The sequence below is a fragment of the Lissotriton vulgaris genome, unplaced genomic scaffold, assembly GCF_964263255.1.
Source record: "Lissotriton vulgaris unplaced genomic scaffold, aLisVul1.2 SCAFFOLD_2744, whole genome shotgun sequence".
Lineage (NCBI taxonomy): Eukaryota > Metazoa > Chordata > Amphibia > Caudata > Salamandridae > Lissotriton > Lissotriton vulgaris.
In genome coordinates, this window is record NW_028243956.1 from 41,520 (window position 1) to 59,792 (window position 18,273).

The 18,273-nt window shown below is 42.8% G+C and overlaps 1 protein-coding gene across 2 annotated transcripts in view; it reads left to right on the top strand.

The window, feature by feature from the left end:
* Positions 1-18,273, top strand: part of LOC147668197 (uncharacterized) — a 153,759-nt gene that overhangs the window by 38,148 nt on the left and 97,338 nt on the right. The window contains exon 3 of one of the 2 annotated variants that reach the window (XM_086948712.1): positions 12,272-14,576. The exons of the other annotated variant lie outside the window; for it this stretch is intronic. Coding sequence (XP_086804838.1) covers positions 12,901-13,965 — 1,065 coding nt within the window. The 5' untranslated portion in view covers positions 12,272-12,900 and the 3' untranslated portion in view covers positions 13,966-14,576. Of the gene's footprint in view, positions 1-12,271; positions 14,577-18,273 lie in introns of those variants that run through there. 2 annotated transcript variants of the gene reach the window in all.

The following is an 18,273-nucleotide window of genomic DNA, read 5'->3' on the forward strand; positions in this document are numbered from 1 at the left end:
TAAGAGGGGAATAGATACATACACAGATCTGCGGGGTCTCTATAACTAACAGAAACTTTAACACACCGCTGAAAGAAAAGGATTAGGCACACAGTATAAGGACAAGGTTAATATTTATAAAGTAAGGAACGAGGTCACCTTGGGAGTATGAAGTCTTGCTCTAGCTGTCATCTGGGCTCCTCTCTCGTCTGTGCCTTAGCTCGTCTTAGATTCTCTCCTGCACTCTTGGACACACATCTGTGCTGATCACTTTGCACTGGACTCCTCCCCCACGGACTCTCTCCACCTTCCAACTTCAATCTAATGGTTTCTGCCGCTCTGATAATCGTTCATTCCACTAGCTTTTTCACTCTGTTTAAATGTATCTGTGCCAATGTCCAATTAACTCCAGCTGCTCCCACAGATTAATCCACGATATAACTTCAGTCTCTTCTAAAAGGCATTACTTCAGACTCCAGCTATGCACAACTCCTCCTGATAAGTAACTGCTTCTGACTGCTTCCTTCAGTTCCAGCTCACTGACTGTCTGTTTGTCTTCTCTCTGTTCCAAGCATCTTCTGTCTCTTCTCCTCCTGCAACTCCACTCCTCCAACTCTACCAACACTCTCCGCTCCTCCAATTCAACTCAACTGCTTCTACCACTCCAGCTCAACTCGACTAACTGACTCCGCCTCTGCACTTCACTAATTTAGAATGCTCTTCTCTCATGGAAATTTCCAACAGAGGGCTGCCTCCCACCGCATTCCTGTGCCAGCCCCAGGGCCCCTTGCGCAGCCGCAGTGCGCACCTGCATGTTACGTCTGGGCCCATGAGACAAACACATTCCTCGGATAAGAACCAGTCTTGGCTGGTTTTCCCCTAGCAGTCAACAGCCTTAACTATAAACATTACCTTTCCCCTTGAAGCATCTCAGCTCTGCAGGGATAGAAAGCAAAATGGAGTCTCTCTAGTTCTGGGCCTTGTAGGCCTGAGAAGGATGAAATAGCCCTTACCTCTGTCAGAGTACCTACACAAACCATACAAATGTGTAATATAAAGTCAGGACCACAGGATCCACCCTCTACTATAGGCAAAATAATGAAAGGCAAAGCCAATAGGCAATAGATGGATTAGAGTAAGGGATCTATCATCATATAAAGCAGCTATCCTCTTCTAGGTCTGGAAGAAAGGGCTTAAAAGGGAAGAATACAGCCTATAGGTGTGAGCAAGCTTAAAGTCTTTATCACTCCGAAATAGAGCCAAAAAGCCTGTCAAGACACTTAGCCACATAAATAAGGAGGGTCTTCTAATTAAGCTTAGCAATTATTTCTGTCTCCCCCACCTGGATGTTAACTCAATTTATGATGATTTTTCTAACTGGATCTTCGCGGCTATGGACTCTCTTGCCCCTCTTAAGGAGCATTATGTGGCCAGAAAACGCCCTTCGGCGCCCTGGTTCACCGAAAGGTTGAGAAACCTTAGGCAGGTATGCCGACAGCAGGAAAGAATATGGCGAAGTAAGCGTATCCCAGCCGAAAGGGACCTGCATAAAATATAGGCTAGCTATTAATGAGGAAAAGGTTATTGTTACATTCTGTATATATTTATTTAATATGTAACCAGTATTTCTGCCCCTTTAATTGCATGTGCTTTGTTATGTTTCCTCATACATTCTACATTCTGTACAGAGCTTTGCTCATGTAGCATTCTGCACTGCCTGTCAGTTACAATCTGGATACTGCTGTATAAGGTTATGATGCTGTGCTGATCAATAAACCTTCTGGAAAAATCAAGCTGTCTTGGATCTTTACAGTTATCTATTGTTCCAAGATGACAGAATCCATCAAATCCCAGAGGGAACTCTTCACTGTGATGAATTCCCTCCTAGCCCCCTCAGCCTCTGCCAACACCGAGGTCTCCCAGGAGCTACGTGATAAAAAGACATGCTTTTTTATGACAAAATCAAGGACATATATTCCTCCCTGGAGATATCCAATGTTGGAGGGTCAAAGGCCGATTGTCCTTCGGATTCTCTGGTAGCTCCTCCAAAGGATTGCCGCTTGAGCACCTTTCCCTCTATACTTCAAGAAGACAAGGAGCGGATCTTAAGTGGAGTTAGATCTGGCTCCCCTATGGAGCCCTGTCCCCTGAAGATCCTGAAACTAAGAATGGAGGCTATTGTTCCATCTTTGACCATAGTTCTTAATGTCGTTATTACTTCTGGCCAGTATCCCACTGCCTGCTAAAGAATCCCTCTCTGGATCTGGCAGAACTAAAGAACTACAGTTTCATTTCCTGTTGCCCGTCCCAGCTAAAATCTTTGAGAAACAGCTGAACCTCCATATTAGCACCTATCTGGAGGACCATCAGTTGCTCGATGGCTCGCAACAAGGGTTCAGAAGTGAGCACAGTACCGAGACGGCGTTAACCGTTGTTTTTAACAACCTTCGACAACAGGTCGATGCAGGACACACCACCTTACTTACCCTTCTGGACCTAACGGCAGCCTTCGATACCATCTCTCCCCTTAGATTGGCTGGGAGGCTCCGGGAAATAGGGATTGAGTGCTCCGCCCTTAATTTGTTTACATCTTTCCTTACGGAGCAGGCTGAAAGAGTTCGATGGGTCAATTCCTTTCTGCTCCTAAACGGCTGTTTTGTGGAGTTCCCCAGGGATCCTCTTTGAGCCCCACCTTTTTAACCTTTATGTTGCCCCGCTTGCCAGGGTTGTAAGATCTTTTGGCCTAGAAGTGTTATCCTATGCTGATGACACTCAGATCATGATTACCATCACTGAGAGTGTTGAAGCTTCAGCAGCAAATTTTGAAATCTGCATGCAGGCCTTAGCTGCATGGATGGTAGAGAACTATCTAAGACTCAATAATTAAACCCAGAAAGCAGGTTGGGGCTGCCTGTTAGATTGCAATTTAACAAGTTCAAACAGTTTTTAGGTCTATTCCTGGCATTGTTTAGCTATTTCCTAAAGTCGTTTGCTTTTGAGCTATGTATGTGTTTGTTGTAAATGATTCTTAGAGATCTCACTTGCTGGAGGTGTTCAAGCGAGGAGGAGAATCTCCATGACGCTTCACTCAATCTTAGATTGCATCTTTCAGCGTTTAGACTACCATTGTACCAAGGCTCGGAGTCTTTGGTGGGTACTCTTTTTAGCTGGAGGGGTGCCATAGAGTCTAGAATGTTTGTTATTGAATTAGTGTAATGATCAGTAAGGTCCTGGACATCTGACATGTCTTCGGGAGGGGGAAGGATATAATTGCCGATTGATGTCAGTTCATTCAGGTTTATGTTTCAAAGGTTCTTTTTCCAGTGTCTGTTTTCTTTTATTTGAACCTTTTATTAGGACAGCGATTCAGCCATGAGCAAAGTGATGCAGTGATGGTCTGTCCAATCACATGGAATGATAGATTCAAGTTGAATGGAATTAGCTTTAGAGACAATTAGATCCAATGTCGTTTCCAGGTTCTGGGTAGGACTTTCGCATATTTGGATCAAGTTTAGGTCAGCTATGAAGGTTTTTAGGCTAATCACTGATTGGTCATAGGGTCATTCCAGTAGAGGTTGAAGTCACCAAGGAAGATTTGGGTGCAGTATACACCTAGATATTCACACAAGATGAGAGTAACATTTTGTGCTTGCTTCATAAAGAGATTATTGCAGAGAGTACAGGGGTTACCTCCACCAGGTCTGTTTCGTCTATCTAATCTGATGATGTTGTATCTGGGCGGTGCTAGAAAGTCGAACGATGGTGTGAAGGAGTAATTTAGCCAATTTTCAGTCAGGACTATAAGGTCAAGATCATAAGTACATTTCAGGTGGGGTATGGCGACAGCGGAGGCAATTTGAGTGATGGGAATTTTCTTGAAGTAGGAATTGGTACCTGCTCTGAGATTGAGCCTAGCATCTCTATGTGGATTTGACTGAAGGAGGAGGGAGTAAATATTGTTGTCCGATTGAGTATCTTTCATCCTGATGTGACGAGTGGAGGCGTGGGGGTAGGGAATTATCTTCCAGGTCAAATGAGGAAGGAAACAATGCGATTGCTGAGATCCCATTGGATGTGCGGGGTGACACCCGTCTAACGTGATTGTTATTGGATCCCCTCTGTGGTGGGATTACAAATATATTTAACTCTGGTAAGAAACACTCTGCATTAATTCTACTTAACAAGGCTAAGATTTGGGACACTACATTTTATAAAAGCATTCTCAAGTAAGGAAAAATGGTCCTATATTTCACCAAACTGCCTGTGTGATGGAAAGACCCCCCCAGTCCACTATGCACTTCTTACTGTTTAGTACCTTTTATAAAGATATCCAGAGAATTGTTATAAAACCACTTTTTTAACCAATAGGCGTTTCCATTATAAACATGCTTTTAACTTTTTATGTACTATAGATAATGTCAAAACTGTTTATTGTGTTATTAATTTTATACAAAGGGCGATTAGGAAAAGAAAGGATTTGTCACATCTGGATGCATTAATATCTGAAAAAACTGATGACTGCCTTTAGTTGTGTCATTATTCCATAATGTTGATATAATCTATTATCCTAATCTCAAGTATGTTTATGAATCATTTTTTTTCTTCCCCTTTTGTTATATGTTAGGATTTTGCTCAAAAATGCTTGTTTTGTACATGTGCGATTTTTGCACTGATAATTTTCAGAGTACTATCTATTGAATAAAGATGTAATGCCTGTTATGAAATACTGTTTTTTTAAAGATGTAAATATTTGAAAACTGTTTTTATTTATGTGTATATAGTACCTTCTGTCTAGTATGCTTTATGGTTGTATATTTTACACCAAATATAGCTGGTTTGACTTGACTTGACTCTTGGATTGCCAAAGAGAGGGTCTATTCTTACCCATCGGCCTGGTGGCACACCAACAATTAGCGAGCTCAGAGGTGAGGGATATTAGGCTTTAAACCTCAGCCTTAAGTTGCTGAAGCTCTTGAGAGATCTCAGTGAGTTTGGCGTCATTAGTAACGTGGGAACAAGAGGTTGTGATGTTGGCCAGGAGGCCAGGTGAGACTGCTCCGGTTTATGGTGTTAGGGAGAAGCTGCATTGGGAGAACCAGGGGAGGGGGGAATAGAGATTGAGTCATGATTGAGGAGTGGGGGTGTGGGACTCATAAACTGATTGATGAGTCGATAGGCGCCATGTTATTGGTCATGTTAGGGGGTTCCGAGATAGCAAGTGTCAGTGTTTGGTCCAGAAAGGTGTCACAGATGCATCAGTGCTGACAGCAGGGGCTCAGCACTTTCACCCATTCTTTTTAATCTACTCATGGAGCCCCTGGCAAACGCATTGAACTCGGCGAACATTCTATATCACCTATATGCGGACGACGCCCAACTGTATATGAAAATCTCCTCACCAGAAGACTTCCTCTCCCTCAACGCTATTCCACAGAATACTCAATGTTGGCTCACTGGCAACCACCTCTTGCTTAACACCAAAAAAACGGAATTCCTCCTCATCTCCCCACCCAATCACACACCCAAGATAGACTTATGGTTAAAACATCTAACTTCCTTTGATTGTGCTCCGCACATCATTGACTCCGCAAAGTCCCTGGGAGTCACCATGGACAAACACCTAAACATGCACGCACAAATCACTAATGCCACCAAGGGAGCTAATCACCAGATGAGTATACTAAGGAAACTTTAACCCTTCCTCCCACAGACCGACTTAAAAATGGCAATACAAGCCCTAGTGCTACCAATATTAGACTATGGAAGCACCACTCTATGCGTTCTCCCCAAATACTGGCCGACCCGCTGAGGGCATCGCTTAACGCTGCGGCCAAACTGGTATCAGGAACTAAAAGAAATAACTACATCTCTCTGACCTTGAAAGTTCTGAACTGGCTGCCCTGCGAGGCAAGAATACACCTAAAGATAGCTTGCATGACCCATAAAGCCCTGCATAGCAATACCCCCAGTTACGTAGCTCTAAAGCTAGTGCGATCGGGAGGATGCAGACAACTGCGAAGTGTGAGCTCACTACTACTTAAACCACAATTCTACCATAAAAAGAGAACAGGCTGCAGAGCATTCCCAGGGATTGCACTGAAGATTTGGAACTCCCTACCTCTAGTGGTACATGGAATTTCTTCCTTTACCTCCTTCAAAAAAGAAGTAAAAATGCTTCTAATAAACAATTTCACATCCTAAGACTTTAATTCTATCTTGACCTCTAGTCACCTGTGCGATCCATATATTATTGCCTACATCTTTTGAATTGAAGGCGAATACCGAATGTATGTTTACTACTTCAACCACCTAATGGTAAATAACTGTGTATTGTGAAGTGTTCTGATTAAGCATGGGCTGAAAATTCGTCCCGCTCGCGAAATTTGCGGATTTTCAGCAATTTCTCAATCCGCAAATCTCGCAAAATCGCTGTAAAATCTGCGAATCCACGAATTTTCAGCCAAGCACTTACAGGGTTACAGCAGCAGGTGCAAAAGTTGAAGCTAATTTTTTGTAATCTTTTACAAAAGGGTTACAAAGAAATTAACTTAAACTTGGGCACCTGTTGCTGTAAGCCTGTAAGTGCTTCCTGGCGCCTCGTTGCCTACTTGCAACTATTCTCTGACCCTGCTCTTACCTTTGAAGCATGGTCAGAGAATAGTTACAAGTAGGCATTGAGGCGCCTGTCATGAAAATTAAACCTCAACAGGAAGCACTGACAGATATAAAAACAAGCATTTGCAATGCAATAGGTCTCGCATTAGGAACGTTTGAGCTATTGGTCTTGTAAATGACAATTTTTTTTTATTTATGTGTTGGTTTTGAAAATTGCTAAATTAATAGCTTTGTCATTTACAATGCCAATAGTTATAACTTTCGCAAATGTGACACCTATAGCATTTGTAATGCAACATGTTTTGTATTTACGTGACTTAGATGTATTGATATTACAAATTACAATGGCTTTTAATTTGTTTAAATAATTAATACTTAAATAAAAGTGATTTTAATTTATAATGGCAATAGCTTAAACTTTTGTAAATAACTTTTGTGAAGATTATGTTCAGTGTATTTTATTGTGACGAAAATCCAAGAACAGAAGTGAAATATTTACATCTTTTGTGACATTTGTAATAAAGCTTGAAACATTGAGAGAACATATTTGAACCAGTTGTTGTTGAATGGTTGCGCAGATTGATGCTGGGGTGGTGCTGAGTGGTGCTGTGGTGGTGCTGAGTGGTGCTGTGCTGATGCTGAGTGGTGGTGTGGTGGTGCTGAATAATACTGGGATGGTGCTGAGTGACGCTGGGGTGGTGCTGAGTGTTGCTGTGGTGGTGCTAAGTGATGCTGTGGTGGTGCTGAGTGATGCTTTTATTGTGCTGAGTGGTGCTGTGGTGGTGCTGAGTGATAATGTGGTGGTGCTGAGTGATGCTGTGGTGATGCTGAGTGATGCTGTGGTGGCGCTGAGTGGTGCTGTAGTGGTGCTGATTGGTGCTGTGGTGGTGCTGAGGTATGCTGTGGTGGTCCTGAGTGATGCTGTCGTAGTGCTGAGTGGTGCTGTGGTGGTGCTGAGTGATAATGTGGTGGTGCTGAGTGATGCTGTGGTGACGCTGAGTGATGCTGTGGTGGCGCTGAGTGGTACTGTGGTGGTGCTGAGTGGTGCTGTGGTGGTGCAGAGTGGTGCTGTGGTGGTGCTGAGTGATAATGTGGTGGTGCTGAGTGATGCTTTGGTGGCACTGAGTCGTGCTGTGGTGGTGCTGAGTGATGCTGTGGTGGTGCTGTGGTGGTGCTGAGTGATAATGTGGTGGTGCTGAGTAATAATGTGGTGGTGCTGAGTGATGCTGGGGTAGTGCTGAGTGATGCTGTGGTGATGCAGAGGGCAGAAAGGCACAAAAAGCAGTCTAACCAAGGGCAGAAGGGTAGAAAAACAAGGGAAAAACGAGTCTAACAGAGGGCAGAAGGGCAGAAAAAAACAGTCTAACAGAAGACAGAAGGGCAGAAAAACAAGGGAAAAACGAGTCTAACAGAGGGCAGAAGGGCACAAAAAACGAGTCTAACAGGGGGCAGAAAGGCACAAAAACGAGTCTAATAGAGGGCAGAAAGGCACAAAAAACGAGTCTAACAGAGGGCAGAAGGGCACAAAAACAAGGGAATAACAGAGGGCAGAAGGGCAGAAAAACAAGGGAAAAACAAGTCTAACAGAGGGCAAAAGGGCAAAAAAACAAGTGAAAAACAAGTCTAACAGAGGGCAGAAGGGCACAAAAAACAAGTCTAACAGGGGGCAGAAGGGCAGAAAAACAAGGGAAAAACAAGTCTAACAGAGGGCAGAAGGGCACAAAAAACGAGTCTAACAGGGGGCAGAATGAATCCCGCCCTGGGTGTTTGTCCACGAAGAAGCCACCTTTTTCTGCAATACCTTTACGCAACTGGAGTACTTTCTACTGTCTAATCAGTAAGTGCTCCCTCGTTGGCTAAATGTATATGGGCAGATTTACAATAACTGGCGCATCCCCAGGGATGCGCCAGTTATTGTGCGCCGCAGCTTCGCCACCCATGGTGCGCCGCATTTACAATGCGGCGCACCATGTGGCAAAAACGGCACAGATGAGTCACGCATCTGTGCCGTAAAAGCAGAGCATTGCTGGAGCTGCGACGCAGCTCCAGCAATACTCTGGGGGGCCCTATTTCCCCAATGCTGCGTCAAGACTTGTGCCTGCTTTAAGCAGACGCAAGGTTTTGACGCAGCATTGGCCTAAAAGTGACTGAGTGAAATCTTGTAGATTTCACTCAGCCACTTTTAGGAGGCGTTCCTGCGCAGAAACGCCCTCCCCTGCGCCGGAATGCCTCCTGATGGCGCAGGGCTTTACAACGTGACGCATCTCTCAGATGCGTCACGTTGTTAATACCCAGCACCATGGCGCATCTTTTGTGCTGCCGCTGCGTCACAAAAGTGATGCAACTGTGGAGCAAAAGAGGCGCAAGCGGCTTGTAAATCTGCCCCATAGTGCTTTTACTACACTGTAGCTACGTAAAGGGCCAGAAGATGTGTCTCCAGTGACCATGTGTGCCTGTGCCTGTGTTACAGGCACACATGGTCACTGGAGACACATCTTCTGGCCCTTTACGCAGCTGCAGTTTAGTAAAAGCACTATACATTTACCCAATGAGGGAGCACTTACTGGATTAGCCAGTAGAAAGTACTCCAGGGCAAATCACAAAAAAATCCGTTATTTCATGGGAAAATTCACGAATTCGCAGATTTTTTTTGTGATTTCTCAGGGAAATCCGCGAATTTGCAAATTTCGGCCATGCTTAGTTCTGATTCCCTCGCGGATCATTCTTTTTTGACTACTAGTCACCTATGCTATCCATACACTACTATCAACCTCTTTTGTACTGATTGGCGAATACCGAATGTATGTTTACTACCTCAACCATCTAATATTTAATAACTGTATATTGTAAAGTGCTCTGATACCCTCATGGGTCTTATTTGCGCTTTATAAAACTAAATAAAATAAATGTTCAGAGGTAAGGGCCAGAGATGAGGTGAAGGTGTTAGTATCGAGTCAGGGTATTTCAGTGGTCGCTGCTCTAGGGCTGTGATGCGGGCTTAGGTTATTATGATGAAAAATGTTGGTTGAAACAAGCTGCAAGGGTAATGGTAAATGAATGCTGTTGGGTAATCTGACGAAGATGGATAGGGAGGAGGGGAGAGGGGTGAAACAATACAAGTAGTGGGGAGAGGGGAGGATACAGAACGAGGTACCCGTGGGATGACTAAAGGGCTAGGATGAGCTTGGGTCAGGGAGGAAACGTATTCATCACAGAGAGTTTGATGAGAGGAAAATTGAATCAAGTAATTCTAGGCTGCGTTCAGATGCTTGGATGAGGATAATCCCATTATTATAAAGGGAGATGGTTGCCTCTGCTCGGCCAACAATAGAGGAAGTTGCAGAGAGTCTGAGACTGTGTGGGGCTTTAGTGGATGCAGTGATCCAGAGCAGAGAGCAAAGGGCTTTCCTTCATTGTGCTGGTCTTTTAATGCAAAAGATAAGGGGCCTTATGTAGGTAATCTCTATTTACGGATTCTTAAATACCGAATTTTACTGATTCTGTATTTAAGAATCAATAAATAGTATGTAGTTAAAAATTCGGTAAATTTTAAAGAATTTGTAATATTCGGTATTACCGATTTGTTATTTACAGATTCGGTAATTGACATTCATTCCTATCGGCCTGGAGGCCCATAGGAATGAATGGGAAGCCATTCACTATTTCCGATTCGGTAAATACTGAATCGGTATTAGGGGGAGCATATTCAAGGGTGGCAGGGTGTCACATTGACACCCTGTTGCACCCCTGAATCGTGCATTTGTGCACATGTGGCGCACATACATGCCCTAAGGACTTTTAAAAAGCACAAAATTGCTTTCTTAAAGGTATTCAATATTTATCACCAACATGTAGTTGGTGGTAAATAGCGTATCCTTAAATCAAAAATGCACTCACTTGAGTGGTCCCTACATAGGATTTAAGGATTCAGTAATTTACCGATTCTGTATTTTAAGAATTCGGTAATTTACCGGTAATTTACTGATTCCTTAAATTACCGATTCGGTAAATTACCCTATCCTTAAGACCAGCTACCTACATTAGAAAAAGCTAAATACCGGTCGGTAACAGGAAATTTACAGATTTTCGGCCGTTGCCGACCGGTATTAAGCTACCTACATATGGCCCAAGGTCACTTATGGTATCGCCTTCATTCGTGAAGACATAGGGGGTGGAAATAAGGGTTCATGGGAGAAATTTGAGAAACCTGTGTTTGAAGTTCTTGAACACGCTATTAAGCTACCTACATATGTCCCAAAGTCACTTATAGTAGCGCCTTTATTCGTGAAGACATAGGGGGTGGAAATAAGAGTTCATGGGAGAAATTTGAGAAGCCTGTGTTTGAAGTTCTTGAACACGCTTTTAGTTTATGGGGTATATGATAGTGTAGGAATTTCAGCCGTCTGGAACAAGTTTGGAGTCCAGTGATCTTCGAGAAAGGGAATCCATGGCTAAAGGCACCAAATTTCCATAGTGGAAAGAGGGGAGGGACCGGAGTACTGCATGCTCACGTGGGGGGAAGCTTAGGGTAGTTGAGTAGAAGGGGGTATGGTCAGATGAAGGAAGGAAGGAAGGGATGGAGCAAATCATGGGGTGGCTGGAGGAAAGTTCCATGACTCCGTTCTACAAAGACAGCCCATTAAACAACAGCATAATGACAGAAGATCAAGAGAGAAGAAGGTACTCTTTCTTTTGTGGGCTTCCCAGCGTTATATGCATGCAATTACTAGGTGGAAAACAGAAAATCCTGAAGAGAGGGCCCAGCTGCAAATATAAAAAAGGGAAGTTGAAATACATCAGGTCAAACAAGATTATGCAATTAGGAAGATAGAATCCAGAAGAGAGGGATAGGGGGGATAAGATGAACAGTGGACTAGGATGCACTTGGAAATTCGACCCAGCCAGTCTGGAAATGTAAGCAGAATTAGTAAACAACAACATTCTAAGATGGCCTCCACCTTAGAAATACTTTAAAGCTACAGAACATGATGGTCCTTCTTTCATGTCCACAAGAAGGACATGCTAAGTTCTTTGTCAATATCTAGATTCCTAGAGTCTTAGAGGTGCCAACATTTTAGATTGGGCAGGGACTTTATATGGGGAGAGGGTCGATACACGATGCAGGTTCTACAAGGCTCAGATAGAGCCCCTTTACGCCACAAGGGCCCCAAACACAATCAGCTCACAAAAGGCCCCCGTAATCAAGCCTTGAGACAACAGTGAGGGGAATCCTCCTGAAAAAAGAGTTAGTAGTTAGTAGTGAATGAAACCAGGCACCTCAGTGAATAATAGGATTTTATGCATGGCACAACATTCTGATATCCACCTTGCTGTCTTGAGTCTTCCTGATCCTTCTCTTACTCTAAGAGCTGTTCTTGTTTTAACAAAACCTTGACCATATGCATCTACCTAAAGCTGTAACTAGTATATGAGTGCTATGCGAGCGCCCTTTTTTAGCTAAGTTACTCTATGACCCCTTTGCTGAAATAAATAAGATGTGGCGTATTCAAAGGAACTGTTATGCAAATATCTCTGTATGGTTAAATGTGTCTTAAATATGTCTTCATAAGTTTCAGCAATAGTAATAAATGAGATGCTTTTACAATCAATTAAAAATTGTATATGCACATTCTGGTATTTTCCATTTAAGTAATTTAAATCTTTTTACATCCGACAGAAAATAATCCTTGATTGCACAAAATGTTTAGGAATAATGAAGATAATACTGTAAATCTGCAAAAGCAAAGTCAGAAACATTGAGTTCCAGTATTCAGGAAAACATAAGTGCCGACAGAGGCAGCCGAACCTGAACATAAACTGACAGATCTTTGAAGTACCGTCAAGTGCAATTCGGTGATTCTACGAGTCTCAGCTGTCACCTCCGTGCCTCAAGATGAAGAAATTACCCCCTAGAAAATTAAGGCAACACTGATCAACCACTTTTTGTGTAAACATTTCCAATTCCAGCTCTGATCATGAGGTGGTTACAGCAGTACTTTGCTTCCTAAAGTGATATCAGGCCACCATTCAGTGCTAAAGGTGTATTGAATGGATCTTTCAGGCCATTCCACAGCAACCAGCGAAAACCACAGTTAAATGAAAGTTAAAAGAAATGGGGGATCTGCTATATAAAACACAGAGTATATTTACCAAGACTAAAACTGCATCAGAGAACACACACAGAAAAGCCATACAAATGCAATGCATGTCTGAAGTGCTTTAGTCAATTATCAGGCCTAAACAAGCATCAGCGAACACACATAGGGGAAAAACCCATATCATTGCAGTAAATGTGGAAGTAGTTTTATGGAATTATCAAAACTCATGAGTCATCAGCGAACACACACTGGGGAAAAACCATTCAAGTGCAATGAATGTGGGAAGAGCTTTATATATTTATCAGGCCTAAAACGGCATCAGAGAACACACACAGGGGAAAAAACATATCCTTGCAGTGAATGTCTGAAGAGCTTTAGTCTATTGTCAGGCCTAAAACAACATCAGAGAACACACACAGGAGAAAAACCATATAATTGCAGTGAATGTCTGAAGAGCTTTAGTCAATTAGCACACCTAAAACAGCATCAGAGAACACACTCTGGAGAAAAACCATATCCTTGCAGTGAATGTGGAAGTAGTTTTAGTTCCTCTTCAGGATTAATGTATCATCAACAAACACACACAGGGGAAAAAACATATTATTGCAGTGAATGTGGAAGTAGTTTTATAGAATTATCAAAACTCATGAGTCATCAGCGAACACACACTGGGGAAAAACCATTCAAGTGCAATGAATGTGGGAAGAGCTTTATAGATGTATCACCCCTAAAACTGCATCAGAGAACACACACAGGCGAAAAACCATATCCTTGCAGTGAATGTGGAAGTAGTTTTAGTTCCTCTTCAGGATTAATATATCATCAACAAACACACACAGGGGAAAAACCATATCATTGCAGTGAATGTCTGAAGAGCTTTTGTAGATTATGGTACCTAAAGGAGCATCAGAAAACACACACTGGGGAAAAACCATTCCAGTGCAATGAATGTGGGAAGAGATTTTGTCTCTCATCAGTCCTACATAGACATCAGCGAACACACACGGGAGAAAAACCATACCATTGCAGTGAATGTGGAAAGAGCTTTAGTCGATTATCACACCTAAAACTCCATCAGAGAACACACACAGGGGAAAAACCATATCATTGCAGTGAATGTGGACGTAGTTTTATTACATCTTCAACATTAAGGATTCATCAGCGAACACACACTGGAGAAAAACCATACCATTGCAGTGAATGTGGGAATAGCTTTTGTCAATTAACAAACCTAAAACAGCATCAGCGAGCACACACTGGGGAAAAACTGTAGTGCGGCCCCTAGTGTCACGCTAATATTTGCTAAAGTTAGCCTGAGGTAGCAACCATTTTATCTACGTGTCTTTTTATTTTTGCGCACAACACTCTGTATCTTATTGTGCAAAATACCTTTGTGCCCACATGAGCTCATATTGTTATAGTTTGCTCATTGCGTACAAGGTCGATAAACAAGCCACTGTGCGTTCCACTTCTGGTCAATCCGCACTACCTAGACATAACATTAGGCACTTCTTTGCACGATTGAGAAATGCTTGCGTTTTACTAACACGCAGCAGCTTTCTCTAGACAGACGGAAGACTAGAGCCTTGCTGAACCTATGATGTAACCTTACTCCTACGTTCTAAGATGAGGGGTTCCCCAGAATTGGCCCAGAGATCTTCTTTTATATAATATACATATTCCTACCAGGGGAGGGTGGTCTAGGCGCTATGGCCATAATATCCACTGGTCATTCAGAATGATCTCTCCCTTCTTATTTTATGGTATTGTAACTTTGATCATTGTTTTTATCTTATGTATTATTCTTCTGGTGCTAGCTCATTGACTGCATTATAGAACTACGCACAGAGTTTGTTAGTTGAAAAATAAACACTATAAACTTTACATAGACTCTGCATTGTTTGGTGTGGACAAGCACAGGTAAGTGAGCAAAAGGGTGTGCATTGCTACGACGACTCTGAGAGGTCGGGAGTTCCGTGTTCTGGGTTTGTCTAAGCATTAGGTATCTTCGGATGGGCTGGGGAGCTAATGAGACACTATAGCTAGTCGGTCGAGGGATTGTGGGTTCTTAGGTGTAAGTGCAGTACAACCAATCTTGCACTAACGGCCCATTTTCTTGTGCATAGTTCTATACATCAGCGAAGACACACAGGAGAAAAACCATATCATGGCAGTGAACGTGCAAAAAGCTTTTATCAATCTTCAAACCTAAAAAAAATCAGCAAGCATTCTGGCATCAACTTAAGTGTCTATTCTGTGCTATTGTTTATTTCCCTACAGCTCGGAAAAACAGGAAATATCAGGAACCCATTGGGAGACTAGCACAAAGAGGCCTAAAGGTAAAGAAACGTTCTTGGTTTTTATTCTGTGAGAAAGAAATCCAAGCACATTACAAAACCTCGCATTTCATTTTTAGTGTATCAGACTATCCCAGTTAGTTTCCAGATGGCAAGAGATAACGCAGGATCCTTGGGTTATGGAAACTGTAGTTGGATACAGGATAGATTTTATCTGTGTGCCAGTTCAGGAAAGGGTTCCAAAGGTTTTAAGGTTTTCAAAAGAGATGGAAAAATTAGTAGCATATCTCTTTTATTACCGCCCAAACACAGCAGCAACAATATCTTAGAACTTAGAATACTTTAAAACATTCCGGAACTTAGAACATGTATAAGTCCCCATGACCAGCACCCATCTTCCTCTTTTGTGACTGCGAAAAAACAATAAATATTAAGCTCCAAATTTCCTCTGTCTCCAAACTTCTCCAGACTCCATTTCCAAACTTCCTTTTTCCAACTCGAACACAACGTCGACGTTTCGACCCTATAAGATGGTGCTGGCTTTATCGCATTGATCGCCAGATCGTGAAGGAGAGAGACGTTCCTTGATCTTATCCTGAAGTGATCGCACAAGCGGCACTTAACCGAAATCTTCCATTTTTATCCACCGGCTGGTGGAGACATTTTACGCATTTACTGCACAAGATACTGCGATTGAACCCTTGGTCGTGGATGGTGTCGGCTGACACATCCCCACCCTCCTGCCTATATAGAAATAGGTGCTGAAAGATTCAAAACCAACAGGTTGTCCACTTGCTTGTTAGTCCTCATGAAGACTCGACACGGTTGCGATAAAGCCAGCACCATCTTATAGGGTCGAAACATCAACGTTGTGCTACTAATCAGTCCATACCAAGTTTCAACGACAATAGGAGAAAACATATGTACTTGTTGAAACAAATTGATGTTGAATTTTGGACTTATCTTTATTTGTTTTTATGTATTTGTGTATCCACACACAGTCAACATCACTTGTCACTATTATTCACCTAAGCACGTATCTGTTATTTGTACGTTTATGCTAATTTTGATTTGGACAACCCATTCCCATGTTTACCAATGCTATATCTATGTCAGATTTTCTAAAAATGAGAATATTTTGGATTAAATCCAAAATGGTGTGTGTTTCTTCCTTCTTTCCCCTTTTCTCCCTCAACAAGTAATTCTGTTCCAGGGTGATTATGTATTTCTAAAAAACTTTGTGAAATACATTGATAGTTTTGCCTACCATTTAGATTTACAAAGAAATTGACTTTTCACCCAACAGAGCCATTGTTTTTGTATAATCTTGGAACCCAGGTTCTGAGGGTCACTGGGCCACCCCATTATAGTTAGAAGCTTAAAACAGTGGCACAGTTAGCCCAGGACCCAAGTCTGGGTATACCCGGCACACTTAGGGTGAGAAAGCAAAAGACACACAAATGATGGACGGAACGAGGAACAAATCAAACATTGACTCCCAGTCAAGAAATCTGGGTTCAATCCATTGTACTTTTGCACACCATGGCACACCAATTTAGAGCCAGCCATATGCAAATCAGTCTTGAACCTGCTCCTCATGGAAACAATCCAGCCCTAGCTGCAAAGGCAGGTCCTCCCTGGACTAGAAACAAGCATCCTAGGATCAGTTTTGAGGTATCACTCCTCATCAGCCAGGCTAGCTTGAATACCATGGTACAGTGAGCATGAGACCAATATCTGTTCTGACCTCCAATGTTCCAATGTTTGTCTTCATGTTTCTTCCTTTTTAATTTAGAACATTCTACCCACAGTGGATGGAATATTCTAATAGCCTTATAGTCTTTCTGTCTCAGGGTATACCGGTTGTTAAAGATCCTGAACCTGAGTTTACGCCCGAGCCGCAGTCCCTCGGCAGCGGGCTACTAAGCTGTAGTAAGGCCTGTCTGACTAGAACAGTATGTTGGGCAATCATGCATTTGATTGCATTTTTAAAACAGAACTTAACTGCATTGCTTAAATAAGTCTAGACATATTTAAACATTGACAATTTAATAGAATAATTGTGAAAATTTCTAAGGGGCGCCCTATGATTGCTGGGAGGAAGGGGGGTGGTATTAAAAGGTTTTAAGACCACTGGTCTAGGGTGTTCCTCATCGGAGAGGTGTGAGGGGCCTGATGTAACACTGTTGGTTAGCCGAATCTTAAAGGGGAGAGCACAGAGACTTAAAGCCGATGGATTTCAATGTCGGATCTGTTTATAACCACTTAATCATCCTCACTGATCGCAATAAGTGACTGTATCAGGCCCCTCCTACTATGTCCTGATGCGCTGCCAGCTGGGAATATTCAGCACAGGTTTGTAAATCAAGGTTTGTGATGTAAAACATGAAAGTAATAGAAACATGTAAACTTTACAAGGGAACGGTGATGGTGATCAACACTCTTAGTACTACTGGCAAGAGTGTGTATATTTATCTGCTAACAGTGCCCCACCATGGAAAAGGTCAGCCATACCTTGACTCTCTCCCTGTCAAACCCAACCCATTCTAAGCTCTCTCCAGCAGGACCTGCAGACGGCTGGCGAGTGAACACTAAGCATTCTCCCACAAACCCAACCTATTCTAAACTCTCTCCAGCAGGACCTGCAGACGGCTGGCGAGTGAACACTAAGCACTCTCTCACAAACCCAACCTATTCTAAGTTCTCTCAATCAGGACCTGCAGACGGCTGGTGAGTGAACACTAAGCACTCTCTCACAAACCCAACCTATTTTAAGCTCTCTCCAGCAGGACCTGCAGACGGCTGGTGAGTGAACACTAAGCACTCTCTCACAAACCCAACCTATTCTTAACTCTCTCCAGCAGGACCTGCAGTCGGCTGGTGAGTAAACACTAAGCACTCTCCCACAAACCCAACCTATTTTTAACTCTCTCCAGCGGAACCTGTATATGGCTGGTGAGTGAACACTGAGCACTCTCTCACAAACCCAACCTATTCTAAGCTCTCTCCAGCAGGACCTGCAGACGGCTGGTGAGTGAACACTAAGCACTCTCCCACAAACCCAACCTATTCTTAACTCTCTCCAGCGGAACCTGCAGATGGCTGGCGAATGAACACTGAGCACTCTCTCACAACCCCAACCTATTCTAAGCTCTCTCCAGCAGGACCTGCAGACGCCTGGTGAGTGAACACTAAGCACTCTCTCACAAACCCAACCTATTCTTAACTCTCTCCAGCAGGACCTGCAGTCAGCTGGTGAGTAAACACTAAGCACTCTCCCACAA